The following is a 20,061-nucleotide window of genomic DNA, read 5'->3' as shown; positions in this document are numbered from 1 at the left end:
ATATATATATTATAAAAACTAAACTATTAATAATACACTTAAAAAATAGTACATACAAATGTAGTGAAAACGTAAAACTCATTCTTGAAAGAAACTAAGTATAAGAAATAAGAGCTGTGTGAAAAGTGTAGAAAAGATTTTTGTAGACTCAATTTGAAGGAAATAAGATTTCCTAACTTGATTATTTTTCTATAACATAAGCACATAAATGTAGCAATAAACACAAAGATTATTTAAATATGGATGTATTTGTTTACTGAAGCTTTTAACATTAGAACTTAAATTCCTTCAAACACCATGAAATAACTAAAGAGAGCCTATTTGTCTAAAAACTATTTTATGTATTTCTTATTATTTTAGCAAATGTCTCCTGATTAACCTGGATCTAAAACGTTTAAGTGCTTTTCAGTTCAAGAAACAAGAATGCAAATATTCATAGTTCACAATTGTATCACATTAAGCTAAATAGCAGCAACGCATGCACTCTAATGCAAATTATAACCAAGTTGTGATTATGTTATGAATTGACCAAGATGGCAGGTGCCATGGTTAAATGATTAGCCTAGGTATAGCCTATTGTATTGCATATGCCTAAAATAATTAGTATGAAGCAATATAGTCAGTTCAATTGGAAACGCCATCGGGCGACATATTCTATAGCATGCCTTGAAATATCTCTAAACATTGTCTGCTCGAACAAGTGGGCATATAGAATCCATGCTGGTTTTGGAAAAACAAAAAAAAGTTGCTCCAAAAAGTTACATTTCTCTGGGTGAGAGATCGCTTGGCTCACAAACACCACGGGGATAGTTTGTGGGATAATTTCAGATCATTTGCATTCACGGAATTTGATTACAAAGCAAACGCCATGCCGAAGAATATAGCCATAAACGAATAGATTAGTTATGATATGAAATAAATGATCAAGAAACCAAATCGAGTGCACTGACACGCCATCGTCATTTTATTTCGATGGGCCAACATATCGCAACTTATCGTTATATGCGCTAGTATGGGCTACCCCCCAAACAAACAAAGGTTATTATTAGGCTTTGGCCTACTTATCAAAATTAACCCTATACCCCCTCCATCTATATTATTGATGAAACTAGTGTCGATGTCTCTATGTTATTGCTGTAATATTGTTTTCTAGTTGAACCGTTAATTGTTTCTAAAATGCGTTGGGGGCAATTGCCACTTTAAAATATATTTATAATCATCTTAATTTGTCTTCCATTAACTTCTGGATGCGCGTTCTCTAACCAACCACTAGAGGACGCTTTGGAGTTCAGCCGTGCAGTGTGCGCGCTAACGTGCACGTCGATATTGGGATATATCGATGGATGGTCGAGCGTGCATCGATATGGGGCTACAGTACACACCCACGGCATGAACTCAGATGATAAAAACATCTAAATGGGGAAGCATGTCTCAAATTGCTTTGGACAAACACTGCTGCTTCCGCTCAGACACAACTTAAGATATAGTTATTAGAAATTCTTACACGACATCTGGTATCAAAAGATAATTCTGACATGTGCTGATCAAAACATGCGCCCTACTGTCATGTCCGTCGGCAGCGGATAAGAGGTAAGAAAGATACACAACCAACGACACGCGTGAAGGCAGCCTCTCTACAAAACGCAGCCCAAGGCTATAAGGACAATTTTCCAGGACTCATAAAAGTTGACATAATACAATTATGCCTACTTTGAATTTTGCTCATGGTTATATATTCTAAAAGGGCTTCTGTCAATGGCAATCTCTTATTTGATATCCAGACCAGTAGGCCTACCTACAGGATATACACTGTATTGCGGATGTAAAGCATAATTGTAAACAATAGGGATTCTTCATGGGTGCATTTAAGAACCCTTTGGGCATCCTGAGCTAAAGGCAAACTCGCCCGAAATAGAACCACAGACAAACACATTGCTGTTTGTACACCAATCATGATTACATGCTGGTAACATACACTGACTCAACACTGTACCACTCAAGTCTGAACACTTTGATGAACATTGTTACTCAGCTGATAGAGAGCTGTACCCTTCCTAACCTGTAAGTCGTTTTGGATAAAAGCTTCTGCTAAATGACAAAATGTAAATGGTACTGTGCAGAGAATCCAACTAGTTTGGCTAGCAAGCCAAAAGAAAACAACCCGAAGCCACCAGGGGGCCCCCTAAGCTGGCATTTAGCCTTTAAATTTTTTTTTGTTTCTATTCAAATGACCAGTCTCTCTTGGTAGCCAAGCACTCTCGTGCGCCGAGTGAAAGCTAAAAAATAATAATAATATAATATATATATATATATATCCTCTTAATTCAATCAGCGCCAGAGCGATTTGCGTGATGTGTGGTTAAAAGGCCAGCGTTCTAAAGTATAGGAATACGTGGCGTTTGCAGGGCTATAACTATATTCTATATTATAGCTATGGATACAATACTATGGCCCATTTGACATCGAGTATCTATTGTTCAATATGTGAAAAAAATATATAGTTTCATCCATACATTCCCGTTTTATACCGTGGTGAATATAAGTATGGTTTTAGAGCCGTCTAGAGTAATTCCGCAATGTGTATTATACACACGCTACAATTAAAAAATCTGTATTATGTTCCATCATGAATGCATGAAAGGGTGGGGGGGGGGGGGGGGGGTCGTTTTTTGATGCTTTGATCATCACCAGCGGAATACGTTATGGACTAGCATTACACACATACGCTCGGATCGCAATGAAGACATTCTTGGATCAACGCAAGATTGATATAATATAGCCCTTACGTTGACTAGGATGTAGGGCTGACCTTCAAATTTTCTTTTGGAATTCTAAGTTTCGGGGGCCCGAGGTTCGATTTTAATTCGAAGCTTCGAGATAAAAAAAATAAATAAAATTAGAATATATATATTTTTTTAATGTTGTGTGACTTGTACAGCACTTTGTTCAACTTTGTCAGTGCTGTAAAGTTTAAACCTTTTTAAATCTTAGACAAACTATAAACACTTTGCTTTCATGAAATATTGTAAGCCGTCATTTGAGGCTTTATAAAAGCAGCACAATGAACAAACAGCATTGCTTGTTGTAGTTAACAAAGTGAGGCAGAGTTGATTTAAAAAAAAATTATTTTTTATTTTTATATTCGATATTCCATGCCCATCGAACGAAGCTTCGAAGTGTTTAAGACAGCCCATACTAGGATGTAACCCAAAAAGAATATTCCAATTATCTGATCGCCATTCCATGTATTGATCGTGTCGCCAACATAATCCACCACAAAACACGGATCGGGAGTAATTGTTTCTTCTCAATCCGAGCGGTATAACCGATAATCTATTTTAGACTCATTCCCTATAGGGCTGTCTTAAATACTTCGAAGCATCGAAGCTTCAAATTTCTTTTAGTTTTTTTTGCCTCCAAAATCTTGCGCCTCCATTCCAATGAAATGAAAGTAAGCGGCGCCTCGACTCCACCTCTCTACAACAAGCACGTGGAGATTATCTGTGTTGAAAACAACAAGGACATGTGCAGCAGACATGTCGACGAAGAAGTCATCAGACGTGTGGTTACACTTTAAAATATGCAAAGACAATGCCCAAAAAGCAGAGTGCCAGATATGCCAGAAGAAAATGGCATATCACAACTCTACAACAACTTTGTCAAATCACCTAAAAAACGTAAGTATCGTTGTACACGACGGTGACGCCACACAAAACATTAATAAGGCTATGCCTATGCTGCTATGACTAATGTGTTACCAAGTTGGCTAATTTAATTGTAATCATCTGCTTTTGTAGGTGCATTGTCTGATATAATTATAAATTATAAATTAAATATAATATAATTGTTTGCTTGATAGACGAAGGTTGCAACATAATTATGTAATGTCGTTGGCTGTGAGAGCAGCCCCACTGCACCCAGGCAGCGCAGCCGAGTGAAACCTTGTTGGCTGCGTCACAGTCACGAAAGGGGCTACTTAATTAATTAATCCAATCCACTTTATTTATAGAGCACATTTAAAAACAACAAAGTTTACCAAAGTGCTGTACAAGTCCCACAACATAAGATACAAAAAAATTAATTATTTTTCTTTTTTTTGAAGCTTCGAATTAAAATCGAAGCTCGGCCCCAAAGCTTCGATTGCCAAAAAAATCTTCGAAGGTCAGCCCTAATTCCCTATGATAACACCAGGCTCCCTGGATGGATAATGAATGGAAATATCGAATAAAAGAAATAACGATGAAAATCCGACTTTTCTCGGGTTTGGCACTCAAGCGTCGGCGAGTTAACCCGACTTATCTCGGGTCTGGCGTCCAATGAGTTAACGTTCCGGGGCCCACATATGGGCTGTCACGCTCGTGTGCTAGACGCACGCACGTCGCAGCACTTTGCCCTCGTCTGCCGGCTCTGGGCTGCCGATTATTTAATACATTGTTGGAAAGTTGAATTTTCCGCCCTTCGATCGTCACCACACTCAACCTATTGCGTGCTTCGGGTCTCGAGTTACAAGACGAAATATCCAGCTAGCGTCATTTGACAAGCTGTTCCGACGAGTGACCACGTCCGGTTGTAAAGGTCCTGAACTGACCAGTCACCACTGATGATGACCACCAAGTTCTTTGTTCTGACTCGCATCTGAATTAATGGAAGCGGACGGCCATTTTCGATAATCACGCTGAATTATTGCGGTCACACATTACAAAAACCTTTGTAAAACACATTTTCTGTGGTATTTTTATAAACTTTGGACCTGTATGACTATAAGACTTCAGGCTATGGAACTGTTGTGTTTTCCAGCTCCTATCTCTCAGCTGGAACCCAAAAACAGGCATCTGGCAACAAGTAAACACAAAAGTAAGGATCAAATATTTTATTTCAGTGTTCAAACCTCTGTTTCTCTATTACATTAGCACTGTCTCAAAGTGATAATTTTTTTCAGATGTTGCTCTGTGATGATGCTACTAACTACCATATTGAGTAATATGTTGATGAAAAGCCCATTTTCTATAGAACAAAGTAGCTGTACCATTATTATGATCATTCCCTTAGGGCTTGCGTCCATTTACCGCATTTTCCAGCTGAAAAACGCTGGCAGAGCGCTGGGTAGTGCTGGGATGAAGCGCTTGCGGCGGGGAAAAAAACCGCCATCACTCTGAAAAGTTCTGAAGTTTTCAACTTTAAACGCAGGGTGTGGCCGCACAAAAAAGCTGAACCGCAGCGCATTTCCTATAGGCGGCCGCATACGCTCCCTCCTCATTGGGAACAATTGAAAAAATACACTTGCGCCCAGAAAAATGCGGTAGATGGACGCAAGCCCTTATACTTTTGGTGATTGGTGATCAAAGATGAGCTGCCCTCTGAAATTTCACTGACTGAGGAGATCTTTAATGACCATTTTCTTAAAATCATATATTGCCCATATGAGATAATAGGTACAGCTACATAATTTTACATACGGCTTCTTAAGTGTTATATGTAGGGATTTTCAGAGGCTTTTTAAAATAGGTTTTGTAATTTTCATTTTATGTGGTATTTTATCTGTAAAAATAGGCCATACATGTTTTTTTCAGCATGTTAATATTGTTTTTGGAATAACTAATTTAAAAAAAAACATTTGGACAAAAGCCTCTGAAAAGACTTTTAATTCATTACTAACTTAATAACTCAATAAACTATTGAGTTATTAATCACAATAAAAACAAATAAATCAATCCTGTTTTATGCATATTAAAGAGGTCATAGCTTATTTGCATATTTAAAGCCTGATATGTTTTAAGTTCAGGTGTAAGGCAACAAAAAGTGACAATTTAGAAATTGGGTATGCTTTAAAGGGTATATTGTATAATGATGTTAAAACCATGTAAAGTAAGTTTTGAATTTCAGTTTACAATATGAATAATATTACTTTTGATCAATTGTGTTTATTAACTTAAGGAACTTCTGGGGCACTTCTGAAATACTTTGGATTGCCAGCCCAAGCAGAGTGCCCCCATGTGCCCACCTTAGAGGGTTTGGAATCCCCCCACCATAGTTTCACAAAATAGGGGCCCCCAAACAACATTTAGCATAGGGCCCCCAAAAAGCGAGAAACAGCCCTGCCTTGATGCATTTGCAAACCACTGGAAAATAAAATATCACTTATTAAAAAGTGCTAACAGGATACCAACTTGTATTTGAAGGTTTGAACATGTTACAGCAACACGTTAGATCCTTGTTTATCAGCTGCGACCAGCAGCTTGCTCGGTCTAAAAGTGTCCCCACCCTCTAGGGGCCACAGTTTTTTTTCAATGCTGAAAATGGGGGACATTCGTCGCATGTGAGGAGTCTACAATGCAACAGGGCATTGTTCTTCCATGGAGGCAGCGTTCTAGCCATTACTGTGCTGTCTTTGGCAACACTAACGTCAGTATCGCACCGGCAACCGACTAGCACAGCAAATTCCCTACCAGCTTTTGACGTCCACCTCTGCTTTTGACGTCCCTAAACTGTAAAAACTGCGATTGGGGTTAATTAATATTTATTAGATAATTATTAGTAACCTATACATAATAAAAAAAGACTACAGTGTGCCGTTTGAAATCGAGTTGAACTGAATTCAATGAATTTGAACCGAATTGCATTTTACACAGTTTTAGTTGAATAAAATTAGCTGATAGTTTTAAAATGACCAGGTGACGCTCAGTTTTTACAGCGCATCCCTACCTCTGCTTTTGACGTCCCTACCTCTGCTTTTGACGTCCCTACCTCTGGTCATTCATTTTTATCTGATGATTTATTGCCCCCTCTGGTAGACTATAACAGACTATTATTCATTCTTGCATTGAATTAAATGCATGGATTTCTCAGCAGCCTATCAGTGTCTCTTTGCTTGGCAGTGCCTCCTTTCTCCAAGAAGCTACTGTGAGCTGTTTTTCAGTCGCAGTTTGAGTACAGCCCAGCACTTTCACTGTCCTCCTCACTGAGAATCTGATGCAGCGTGGACCTCGTGATTCAAAGCTACTTTCTCTCTGACATCCCAAGAGTTTTATAAAGATCCTAAGCAGCGTGGTCTAACAAGGAATGTCAATTTCTCAAAATGCATATGGTGCACTGCACTCTCTCCATGGTGCTGAAAACGTTGTCTGATGTGTGTTTTTGGAGCGGTAAGTGCCCATGCAGTAACAACCATGAAGACATCATTTCTATCAGCCTACTGTGCAATTTGCAGTGTGTTTGCTGGTCAGCCATTTGGCCTATTTTACCTATAGCCTACTGAGATTTTTAAGAAATTAGTTAATTAATCTAAATGCATATAATTAGATCAAATGCTTTATTTATTATGTAAACCTTTATTCTTATATTGTATTCAGTTTGACTTTACTGTCTCACAAAATCTGCACACTGTCCTGAATTTGGTCCTACAAGATGAAAAGGAAGCAGCAAACCATTGCATTATATTTCAAAAGCAAATCCCTCAATTTAGAAAAAGGAAAACAAACAACTAACAAACTAAAACAGAAAACGACTATCTGTTGCATTGTATGAGATGTGTGAGTTTTATCTGAATATAACTATACACATGTTTTTACGGCATACATATGAGAGGAAAGAGCCAACTGATTAGTAATGCCTCAGGGACACAATTGACAGCTAAATTTGCACATAAATATAGGCACACATTCCTAATATTTGCCTATACTAGTGTGCCACTTTCTTACAAATAAATGTCCCCATTTTGTCCACACAACCTGTTTTAAGGTGAATCTGTTGACTGCAATCCCGCAGTGGTCCTTGTTCTCCCTCATCTTGGCATCTATAGGTTTCACAAAGTTGAAAGAGGTGACTATTTGATGATGATGATTACATAACTTTATTCCAAAGAAGGTTCTATAAAGATAACATATTGAAAGATTATTGACTTCCTTGAAAAAACATGTTCCACAGAGAAAGAAAAGTAAAAAAAGAAGAAAAAAAGTTTTCAATGGTTGAATAGTAGTATTTAGTAATTTAGTGTCAGTTTATTAAGCAAATAAACTAATATTCAAATCTAATATTTAGATTTCCCTCCCTGTCTGGCAAAACGTTTACAAACTGTAAATCATTTACCTAGTAGCGGTGTTCCTGGCTCCAGAAAGCAGAGCTAATTCATTCATCAAAGCTCATTTTATAGCTTGTGTTCCCATTGTGCCATCATCGAGGGGAACATTTTGTTTAGGCTTGTTAATCTGAAGACTTCCATCCCTGGCCACATGGCCTAAATAACACTTCAGACTGGAGCCAAATCCATTCAAATACAAAATGCATTTTCTATATGGCCCCTTTAAAGGGGCAGTTCACCCTAAATTCAAAAAAGCATACTTTTTGTCTTATTAAGTGTATCCATCCTGATAGTTTCCCTGTGATTTGCCTAGTTTTTTTTTTAGTTTTTTTTAACAACAGTCAAAGTCAAAGATTTTATTTGCCATGTATGGACGAATCCACATTCGTACAGAGCAAACACTGTGTGTCTACAACTAATCCAATACAGGAGCAGAGTAGAAACAGTACAGGAAAAATATGTAAAAACACAGACAGTATAAAAGGACAAATGCTAAAATGTATATCAACATCCCCTAAAAGTGCATATCATAGTTAAAGTGCATAGTGCATAGAGGAACAAATTACAGTAAAAGTGCACACGCCAACATTAGGGGAAATGTACGGTCTTCTCCAGAGTCAAAGATAGATAAGATGCCAATTTCCGCTCTGTGTGTTCAGTATAGAAAGCTATCCAGCTGCAAGCTAGCCATAGCTTGGGACAAATAAATGGAAGCCAATACGAAGTGGCTAGCCTTGGCATTGGCCAAAAACACCTCCCTCAGAGTTTTAAGCTATAGCTGTATGTAACGGTGTATGTATCTGTGTATCTAATGTTAGTGAGGGCATGTCTACTTTGTACACTAACTGATTTTATTACCTTTGTATTTATATCTGTCCCTTTCAAATGAATCAATCAATCTTATCTGCTTCCATTAATTTGTGCTAAGCTAGGCTAACTTGCAGCCGGATAGCTTTCTACTGAATGCACAGAAAATAAATTGGTATCTATCTTCTTGTCTGACTCTGGAGAAGATGATAAGCACATGTTGTACCCATAATGTTGTGGACTATATATAGGCTTTCTAGTCTGGTTTAAAAATCAAGGTTATTGTTAGCTCCCCACTAGGCTTATGGTTTGTTTTGCTACAAGATTATTTAAAATGCATTTACTTATTTATACTTGCTTATTTACTTGTCAAATATTGTTAAATCTAATTTAAATAAATATTTCACTAAAAGATTACTATTTGTATTTTCACACCAAGTGGTGGGACTTGGGTGGGACTTAAAAAAAAGTAATGTATCCTCTGTAACTATAACTACTATGTCATCCTTTCCATGCATGTTGAGTCTGCCATATGCCATCATTTTCCATTAAAAAGTATTGAAGGGGCTAATATATATATATAATATAATATAAAGTTGGCTAGCAAGAAAACCAGAGTATAGACCTGTTGTTGTTTAGAATTGTTCCTAAATGTAGACATGGTGAACCAAAAAGTGACATTCTTAGATGTTTTCTCTGTAGATTTTGTTTGCCTTCACATACATTTCTGAAATGTGCTGTTCCCCTGGGTTGTAGGAAACACTTTGCATAGATCTTATACCCTTCTAGGGTTTCTCTCCTCCACATTGCCTGTGGTGCATTTTTTCCCTATTGCTAGGTTTTAGTGAGTTTTTCCTTACCTTTGCGTGGGGTAAGTTTTTTGGACTTTATGGTGTTTTTGTTTTGTTCTTGATTTATTGTGGTGTTTCTTCTTGACTTGTTTAAAGAAGACGTGTCTGGCCCATGGGGACATTAACGTGTGTTGTCGGGCCTTACAAATACATTTGATTTGATTTAGACAAAAACAAAGAAACAAAAAAGAAAGAAATAATAAAGAAAAAATATGTTTGTGACTATATATTTTATCAAGACAAATCGTTTACATTTATTAGGCTACAGCCGCTATAGTCTACACATCATAATTTCTTATATTGTTGTCTTTACTGTTGGGGATAGTTCTATATAATTTATTCATTTATTATTATTATTATAATTATAACGATATATTCATAAAGGTTCTTCAAGTCACCTTTTAGAATGAGTCATTGAAGAACCTGAGTGGAGGGGGACATTTTGTATTTGAAGAACCCCTAAAGGTTGCCCGTGGAACTTTTTCTTTTTACAGTGTAGCTTGGATCAAGGCTCCGAATCGAATGCTTCCACTGAGCCGCGAGCGGCGCTATTCATTTCAACGGTGTTAACTTGTGCCCTTCCCATCTTCAAGCACTGGTCCGAGGCCAGTTTAGTTCTACAACCCAATGTAGACAAAACGCGGACTTGGTCTATATAGCAGATCCCAGATCAGTATACAATAAAACGTTTGTTTTTTTCCCCACAAGAGGAAGTAATTATGTCTATTTGTATGATATGTCTAAAATGAGGGCAATGTGTATTTATTTGCGATGAGACCGTTTCAATTATTTTCTATTCCCGGTGAAGAAGAGTATTTGAATTGAACACTTGAGATTGGCCTGCGGTATAGCCTGCTACTGGTGAACATCTCTGAATGGGTGGGGGATGTGAGTGAGGTATATGGATCTGGACAGACGAGAAAGGGAGTGGTGAGGGTAGGTTGAAAAACAGGCTAATGGTTGTAGGGTGCCACATGGCTTCAGACGCCTCACTGAATATCTGACATGATAGGGGCTGTTTACAACCAAAACTCATTCAAACAGGTGGAGAGAACCCCCGCTTCTCTTGGAAAGTTTGGAGGCTGTGTTGTTTTGTATACTTGTGAATGTTTTGTTTGTTTATAGTCTTGTCTGAAGATTTAATCTATAGATACAAATAAGATAGAGATAGGCTATACTGTGTTTTGTGATTTGTATAGCTGAGAGAACATGTCTTTATTCTTAATCCGTCTTTAAAGTTTTAGAACAGTGGGTAATGTATTTTCCAGTTCCACTGGGAATTACTATAAAGCTTAGAATGACATTTGTAATAATAGCCTAATTCTACTACACGTGGTTCAATGAAAACATTTTATTTTCATGTTTCCCCCCCCACTTCACTGTTTCCATTCTGTATACCCTGTCCCTCTGTGAGAAGTTTGAAATTGTGTCACAATAAAATACGAATCGGGTGGAAAATCTCCTTTTAATTCTGCGACTTAATTGGCTTTATTATGATATAGATAGCGGTCTCTCGGTGAAGCAGATATGAATGATGCCACACCATGACGCCGGTGGATTCCGCAGCAGCCACGAGGACAACACAACAGCCTAACCTAACCTTGAAGCACTTTCCCGACACTTGTTCGTTTGTGTATTTCATCAGCCAAGAGTCACGGGAGGAGAGATTATAGTTTACCTGTCGGGTCGCCTGTTTCCATCTCTCATTCAGGTATAGGCTTTGGAGGACGATGGTTGTACCCTCGCTTGTTACAGGTGAGTGATCCGACTTTTTATAATGTGTCCGATCGATTGTTAATGTGCTGTTTCTGTTCTATTGGCAAACCAATAAAACGCAGAACCGATGTCGGCTGGTTGAATAAATGCTTGTCTGACACCGTTTTTTTGTGTGTGTCTGCTGGTTAATAAAGCCTGGACCCATTGACCCCTAATACCTGTGAGGGGGAAACTTGATAAAAAACCTGATAAATATATGGAGCATTCTCAAATTACACCCGTTTATTAATAAGGTTACAATATTTTAGAAATCCACCCGCCTTTGACTATAATGGCTGTTGGTAATGATTTAAATTGAACCTATATATAATCACATGGAAAGCTATACATTATGATGCACCCTATATTATACTGAAAAACAAAAACAACTATAACATTTCCCTCCAAATCGCGGTGAATTGGAGAAGAAAGACACCCTGATACCCGTGCAGCTAGTTTGTTTGTCCCTGCAGGCGGGTGTTGGTTGTGAATCACCGCAGTGTCTTGTCGGGACAGAGGCTCGCACACACCTCTGACGTCACTGGTATTTCATTCAAGTTATTTTGGACGTGTTTACCGATTTTCGGAGTTGCTTTTTTGCCACTAAACGGTTTAGATTTAGACTCATATTAAACCTCTACCCGTTTTAAGAAAAGCGGGAGATTTTGGAAACAAAACAACCCCCAAAACCCAAAAAAACGACGATCGACTAAAGGAAAAGGTATACAAGGCCAAAACTTGCTAACCTTAAAATAGCCATTACTTGAGTCTCGAACGAATACCATTTGAAATACGAACACAAATATGTCTTTATTTTAATTAATCGTCGATAAAGAACATAGAAGCAAAACGAAAATAAAAGCAAACTTTTAAATCCAATCTCTTTGTTGACGGCCAAGCAGGACACACATACATACGGCAGATGGACGCTTGCTAGAATATTTGTACACTCTTTTTTCGTTCATACTAAATCTTCATCAACGAATTATGCCACGTGAAAGTAAGATAATCTTGTAATTGTCCAGAAACTTTGGTTAACACATATGCAGACTAATGATTTCCCCTTTTTTTTGTAACTATAGGCAAAAGTCCCTATATATAAGCACGTGAATGCAGCTGAAATAGAATCATTATGCTGTTAGAATTTTGAATAAATGAATTGAAAGAAGGAGAAAAAGAAAGTCACCTTTTGTTTGAGACCTTCAACACACAGTCCCACAACTCTTCAAAACAACACTGACACACGATGACCTATTGCTCTGCCGGCTTGTTTAGACTTCCTTGTTGAAGGTATATAAAAAGTGAGGGATTGGTGGCTGGAATGCATGCACTAAAACGCTAAAAACCTAAAACTAAACCCCCCACCCCAAAAAGAAGAGAGGGAAAGAGGAGAGCCTGAACTCAATGAACCCTTTGAACTGCATTGACAGCAATGCAGGGTAAAGGCACATTTCCTCCGGGACCCCGGCGAGTGGGGGTGGGGTGGGGTTGACTGGGGTGAGCGAGTCCAAACTCCACTCACTATATGCAGTGAAAACGCCTCGAGGATATCTCTCTCTGCGTCGTGTGTTCACGCGGAGGTGAATGCAAAATGTGAGCTTCCACCACCAGTTCACACTATTATCGTCTATCTATAGATATAGTGCACGTGATAAGAGTGTATCCAAGGAATATGTATAATGTTAGATTTCTCTATATATATATACTGCATTGAGATTTAATAAATCACACCTTTTAAACGATCTTAAGCTACTTAATAAAAAAAAAAAAAGTATTTTCTTTGCAGGAAGACCAATCGTCAAAAAATGTTTTCATTCATTCACAAAGCAAAATGTAAAAACGATTGTTTACACTCTCCGTTTAGCATGTATCAGGCTACATAGCCCCATCCCCACCGACATTCTTGTGTTATACGGATGCCTGCACGGTATAGCACTAGTGTTGCGACATTTGGGTGAGATATATTATTATGTTGATGGCCACAGGCTCGTCCCGATCAGAAAAAACCCTCATATGAGTGAGTGGATATAACATCTGACACCGGTATCTGCAGCCCTGTGACCCAAACAGTAATTCCGTGGCCATAGTGCGGAGGCCTCCTATAATATAGCCGCATCTTCAAAAACAGAATTTGCGCGGGGGCTGCTGTGCTGTGGGCCGGATTGGGGGTAGGGGTAATCTCATGAATTCCGGAGGGTGGGCCACAGGGTTGGTCGGTGGGTGGGGATGGGTTGTTGTTGATTCATTCCTCCAACGTGTCTCCCCCCCCTCTCTCTCTCTCTCTCTCTCATCCCCCCGAAAGTAAGAGAAAATGTTTATTTAATTTAGACGTTCATGTTTTTTCTGTATCGATTTGCCCAATGTCCCCGGGGAGGGGGGGGGGTTATAGATTCATAGTTTACACGCTCCCCCCTCTCCTCTGATAATGTATTTTAGATATTGTTTGGGTTCTATATCCTAATAATTCCCCAAGTGGTCGTTTTTCCATTTGTGACTCTCAGGGATTTTCTTTACATGGCAGGTGGGATCAGTTTCACAACATCAGTTCTATTGGGTGTTTTTCCTGTGTTTTCCACTCGCATTCCAAAGTTCTGAGTTCAGCTCTCCTCTATGCTGCCCACAGTGCTGCTGGGACATAACCTCTGTGCTCATACAATATGCTTATGAACAAGAACTCCTCAACAACTTATCAAAATAAGCCCAAAACTTGCCACATACGTCGAGTATAGCCTTAGGAGATATACCTGCCTCTCTGCAGTTAACACATGGTTTATGGTTTAAATTAGGTTGGGCTGATGCTTACTTATTCTGTGTAAACCTATGCTGTGATTAAGTTATAAACAAATGAAAAGGCGAATTAAAAGGATGGTATTGTAAATATATTGGATCTGCCTAACCCTGTTTATTGTGGCATTAGTTTGGTACTTTAGATACTTTATAGGGGGATCAATACTATTGATTAATTACCAAGGAACTAACTAACTAAACCCATATGTAAAAGATGTATACAAATCTTCCAAGATTTTTTTATATGCTCTACATCCACGATTTAGACATTTAGATCTGCCATGTGGTTGAGCAACCATGATCTGATGATAATCATAATAATAATAATAATAGCATAACAACATATTCAAATTCATATTTATTTATTATATATTTACAAAACTTACTGACGGCAGAAACTATATGTTTAAAAAATATCCCACATGGCAATGAGGGACTAAGTTAATTAACAGAGGGTTGATGACCAGTTATTGTCTCAGCCCTGATGCCTCAGTGAATGAATGAATGAAAACTTTATTTAACAGATTGCAGAATGGGTACAATACAGTACGGCTCAATACACACAATTGTTAAGGGGATGCAGACCAGAGAAAGACGTTTGTCTTGTTTCCATCAGGGTCCCCCATTTTCAATTCATAGTGACATTTATGACATACACAACATACATGACATTTATGGCATAGGGACAGGTATTTAGTACTGATACATTTGTGACATAAACGGTATTCAAATATACAGTACTGTTACCCCTAGATCCTGACAGAGTATATCCTTCCAGAATTACTCATTAGTAACCCATGTGGCACATTGTGTAAATAACTCCCTGTTTGTCAGTCAAATCCTCATTTGTATACCTGCTTACTTCTCATTCTAAACGGTATCCTATCTATTAATTAAATAACTACGCGTTGTTAACGTACTTAATCGGTACTTAATCATGATGTGGTCCCCCAGAAACTCTCTGTTATTATTATGACGACCATAGGTTAATATGATAAGTATTGGCCAAAACAACACACACGACCGGTAGCCCCGCTGAGAGTGAAATAATAAAGCTATTTGAAACGGAAGCTGCACAAAGTGAACCTTTCGCAACAAACAAAAAAACAGATTCCCTTCCGAACTCTCCGGTGGCCCATTATTATTATTATGTCGGATCTTCTTGAGTTGGTTCCGACTAGTCCGTCTCTCTCGCACCACCACCACCACTCCCCTCCCTGGAACCATCATAATGAAATTAGTAGCAAGAAAGCATGTAATTGACAAAGTCACGTGTTCACTCTACGGGAACAGGCACAGCCAGCAAACGGGCGAATGAGAGAGAAGGAGAGGGAGAGAGAGAGAGAGAGAGATAGGGAGAGAGAGAGAGAGAGAGGGAGGGAGGGAGAGAGAGCCAGCTACAGAGGTGGTGTGAGTGAGGAAGGGATTGAGGGAGGGAGGGAGAGAGAGAGAGAGAGAGACATGACAAAATATCAAAAGGCAGAAAGCACGCTGTACCATGCGAGCTAAATTCGTGAGCGATGTAATCGAGGATGTCGGATTAATGGTGACCACCACAACAGCCCGTTTTCGCAGAGGAAGCTTTTCTATTGGAACTTTGGAACAGAGGGTCCGCGGGGAAACATGGCCGAAGGTTATTCTGCTATTATTTCTTTATTTTTGGGGGGGGGGGGGGGGGGGGGGGTCTTTGCTTTTTCCATCTAATGCCTATTAGAAAGGGGGCTGCGCAGAGCTATTGTTAAATTACATGTCGCCTATACCAACCCCCGATGAGCATATTATAAGGAAGGTTTCGAGGCATTACGCTTGTGCACGATTAGAGCGTGCACGGGGGCTATTCTATAGCCAGTAAATGTAGAGGAACCATGTGTACACCTGCCTTCTGGATCCTACACAGTGTGCAACTCTAAGTCAACTGTAGATCTAGTAGCCTGCAGACAAATCCCTCCAGAAGTTACAGAGCTACATCAGTGAGCATGCATGTGTGTGTGTGCAATGAATAAGAAGAAGGCGACGTTATAATGTCTTTCTATGTGTGTAATAATAATAATAGCCCCGCCATGGGTTGCAACTTTTTTTTGGGACGCTTCTTTGCATTGATTTGCAGTAGTGGATCGCCACCAACTCGAAAAGTGATCTCGAAATATAGAGAGATCGAAATTCATAACGACCATGAACTTCACATATTTGCGAGTGGCGCGGGGATTCCCCCCCCCCTGTACTCATGGAGACTCTCACCCACAACGGAATCCATTAAACCTATGCAGCCTACTAAAAAAAACTGCGCGCGCACAGGGACATATTTAGCCATTACTGTGTGTGTGTGTCTATATATATACTTAAACACGCTCGTCTTATTATAAAAATGCAGTAACTTGTTCTTTGCTTTTGGCAGGAGGGGCGGGTAAAGGTGGCGGAGGAGGAGAAGACCCCGCCAAGGCGACGGAGCAGCGTGCAGCGGCGGCGGCGGACCGAACGCGTCCCATGCAGGTTCTGTCAGGAGCGGGCTTCTGCAAATGGTTCAACGTTCGGATGGGATTTGGGTTTATCTCAATGACCAGCAGCGCAGGGAGCCCCGTCGAGCCCCCTCTGGATGTTTTCGTTCACCAAGTAAGTTCACACGAAACGCGCATGGAGAGAGGAGAGGAGAGGAGAGGAGAGGAGAGGAGAGGAGAGGAGAGGAGAGGAGAGGAGAGGAGAGGAGAGGAGAGGGGAGAGGAGGAGAGGAGGGGAGAGATAGGAGAGGAGTGGAGAGGATATGAGAGAAGAGGAGGGGAGAGGAGAGGAGAGGAGAGGAGAGGAGAGGAGAGGAGGAAAAAACATCTGCAATGATGTTGTGTTGGACATCTTGTCTCCCCCTGCATGGTCACAGCTCAAAACTGTCGAGAAAGGGTGGTGGTACCGACTGATCGTTGCATGGTCACCACCGTATGCTGCATGGGCTGGTTCCGAAAGAGTGGCCCATATATAGGTCTATAGGAAATCCCCAAATGGAATCATTTTGATTGTAGCCTTTATAACAACACTTTCTGCCTGGTCTCGAACTGACAGCGACACTTCTTCTTCTTCTAACCAGTATATCGACAGGCCTATTCTAATTGATCAGAGATGCGTAATAATCACTGTGTTTAGTCTATGCTGCGGGCTTTTTAAAAAAAAAGTTGTAGTCTAATCAATGAAATTGTCCATGATCATGTTGAGTTTCCTTCTGCGATTCCTCTCCTCACCCCCCCCCCCCCTCTCTCTCTCGCTTCCCTCTGGACTGTGTGGAGGGAACAGGGATAAATCCGTGGGCTATATAATATGACAAAGTTGTAGCCTATACTTTCCTCTTGCCTCATGGAGAGCAGAGCATGGTGGTGATCCAAGCAGCCAACATGTCGGAAAGCATGCAAAACACCAGTAGCAGCAGCACAGCACACCCAGAGTGACTCGGAGGCAGAGGCTGCTTGCTGCAGGGTCTGGTGGGCAGCGTGCCGTGCACGGGGGACGGACGTTAGGAGGAGACGTTTGTTTTTCACCCACTTGTTGATGTTGACAGCAGTTACACAGAGCACTCGTTTGATCACGTGTCTTAGTTCCCAGTTGAGACTAGAGATATGGACCGCGCAGGGCGCTGCGTGTTTGCATGGTCTCTGGCGCAGTGGTGGTTTAGTTTCAGACCATGGCTTTATTTTCGTCTTTCTGCGACAAAACAAAGAACAGTCGATTCCTCCCTCTTTGAACCCCTCTCGCTGCCGTTAAATCGCCCTTTTTTTTTTAACGGTCCCATAAAGTAGCTTTAAAAGGCTCGGAGAGGAACGAGAGGGGATGAGGAGAGTCCTTTTCATTTTGTTTTTTTCGCACCCGTTTAGGGCTGGGGTGCTGTTTATTGTGGGCTCACGGGATGTTATTTTAAACCGGGGGGACATGTTCAAATCTAACGCCCATAGCACGAGGACTTTATTAAACATCTGTCATAGCATATAGACAAGTATATATAGGCCTGAAGCGGTTCGCAGTGATGACAAGAGGTGTTTAGATGCTGCCATGTTGAGCATGCTACTTACTGTTGGATCGCATTATAATGCTGTTGTGTTTTTTTTTTCGTGACATCGTATTTCAATCTTCCTGTCCTTGTCCTGTCATAATATCTATTGCACATTTCATGGTGGAGTCTTAGCCAATATAATAGCCTACCTAAACATATATTCATATTCCATGCAGTGCTAACTACACATTGTATTATTATACCAGTGGCAAAGATAGAATAATAGGCTAGTGGTGAATTTAGTATGAACTGAATGATCAAGTTTTAACTATATAATTGAATTACGTTTGAAACAATATTGGCTTTGGCCATCTACACGTATCTCCATGGCTGTTGGTTATCACATGCATTGTGTGATGTTTTGATGTGATGTGCCTTTTCTGAGTTCTCTAAGCATTTCAATGTGTCTGTGGAGGTTTCTGTATTGCTAATAGTGCTGATGAAAAGTGGATAAACACAGTGGGTTATGAATGCAGCACATATGCCATTATGCATCAGATTCAGCACAATGTGTTGCCAAAATGAAACAATTGATATTATAGCTTCATCAAGTGAATGTGTCATGTGTGCAAGTTTGATTTCCCTGCCAAAGATGTCTTGCTTTAGCAAATGGTCTGGGAAATAACCTGCAGAGGGTTAAGTTAGGTGTGCCTTTTACAGTGTATAGTAGAAACTGCAGGAAAGATGGTTGTTGCTCTTGTTTGTTGTTTGTTGTTGTTGTTGTTGTTGTTGTTGATGATGATGGCCATGCGCTTCAGTTCAAATAGAGTTTTGGGGGATTTATGCAGAGATCATAGAAGATTAGCCTCTTTTAAAATCTGAATTTCTTTGTAACATACCTAGAATACAATATCAGAATCAGAATCTATCTAGTATAATAGCCATTATGTAGCCTACCAGAGATTTGAACATAATCTAGTATACTAGCTATTTAGTTTCATAGTTTGTACCAGACATTTGAACACAATTTAGCACAATGGCCACAGTTTGCACCTTTATATTTGAACATAATCTATAGCCATATAGTTGACCAGACATTTGAACATAATCTAGTATAATAGCCATATAGTTTGTATACCAGACATTTGAACATAATCTAGTATAAATAACCATATTTTGTATGTACCAGATATTTGAACATAATCTAGTATAATAGTAGTATAGTTTGTATGTACCAGATATTTGAACTGAATCTAGTATAATAACAGTATATAGTTTGTACCAGACATTTGAACTGAATCCAGTATAATAGTAGTAGGCTATAGTTTGTATGCACTATATATTTGAACTGGTAACTTTGTGTAAACAACACATTAGGTTGAAGTATACATGTAGACTTGGGAAGATTTGTAGAGGTAAGTAGACAGAGCCCCCCCCCCCCTGCATGCGCGCACACACACACACACACACACACACACACACACACACACACACACACACACACACACACACACACACACACACACACTCACACACTCACGCACACAGCCTCTGCTCTGTTGAATGGCCACAGTTGCTTGGAAAGATTGCTGCAATTTTAACTGTATTACCGGTACTTGCTCTATCATTTTCAGTCACACTGACCAACAGACACATTTTAGAGTTTTTTTTATACAGTTTGAAAGAGGAGAAATACAGCTTCATAATATTATTATATATAACATTATTATATATAACTATGTTATATCTCTCTACTCTTTATACCAAGCTAGTTATGTTCCCTTGAATATCAAGTCTTGCCAAACCCTGTTCTT

The 20,061-nt window shown here is 39.6% G+C and overlaps 1 protein-coding gene across 1 annotated transcript in view; it reads left to right on the top strand.

Annotated features, from left to right (window-relative positions):
* Positions 1-11,465: 11,465 nt before the first annotated feature.
* lin28b (lin-28 homolog B (C. elegans)) overlaps positions 11,466-20,061 on the top strand; it is a gene marked incomplete at both ends in the record, with an annotated part of 47,836 nt that continues 39,240 nt past the window's right edge. Inside the window, 2 exons of the mRNA XM_084314278.1 lie at positions 11,466-11,490; positions 16,673-16,887. Of these exons, the coding sequence (XP_084170404.1) occupies positions 11,466-11,490; positions 16,673-16,887 (240 nt within the window). The remainder of the gene's footprint in view (positions 11,491-16,672; positions 16,888-20,061) is intronic.

The sequence above is a fragment of the Notolepis coatsorum genome (assembly GCF_963971535.1).
Source record: "Notolepis coatsorum genome assembly, chromosome: 5".
NCBI classification, from domain to species: Eukaryota; Metazoa; Chordata; class Actinopteri; order Aulopiformes; family Paralepididae; genus Notolepis; species Notolepis coatsorum.
This window is presented reverse-complemented; position numbering and strand designations above follow the sequence as displayed.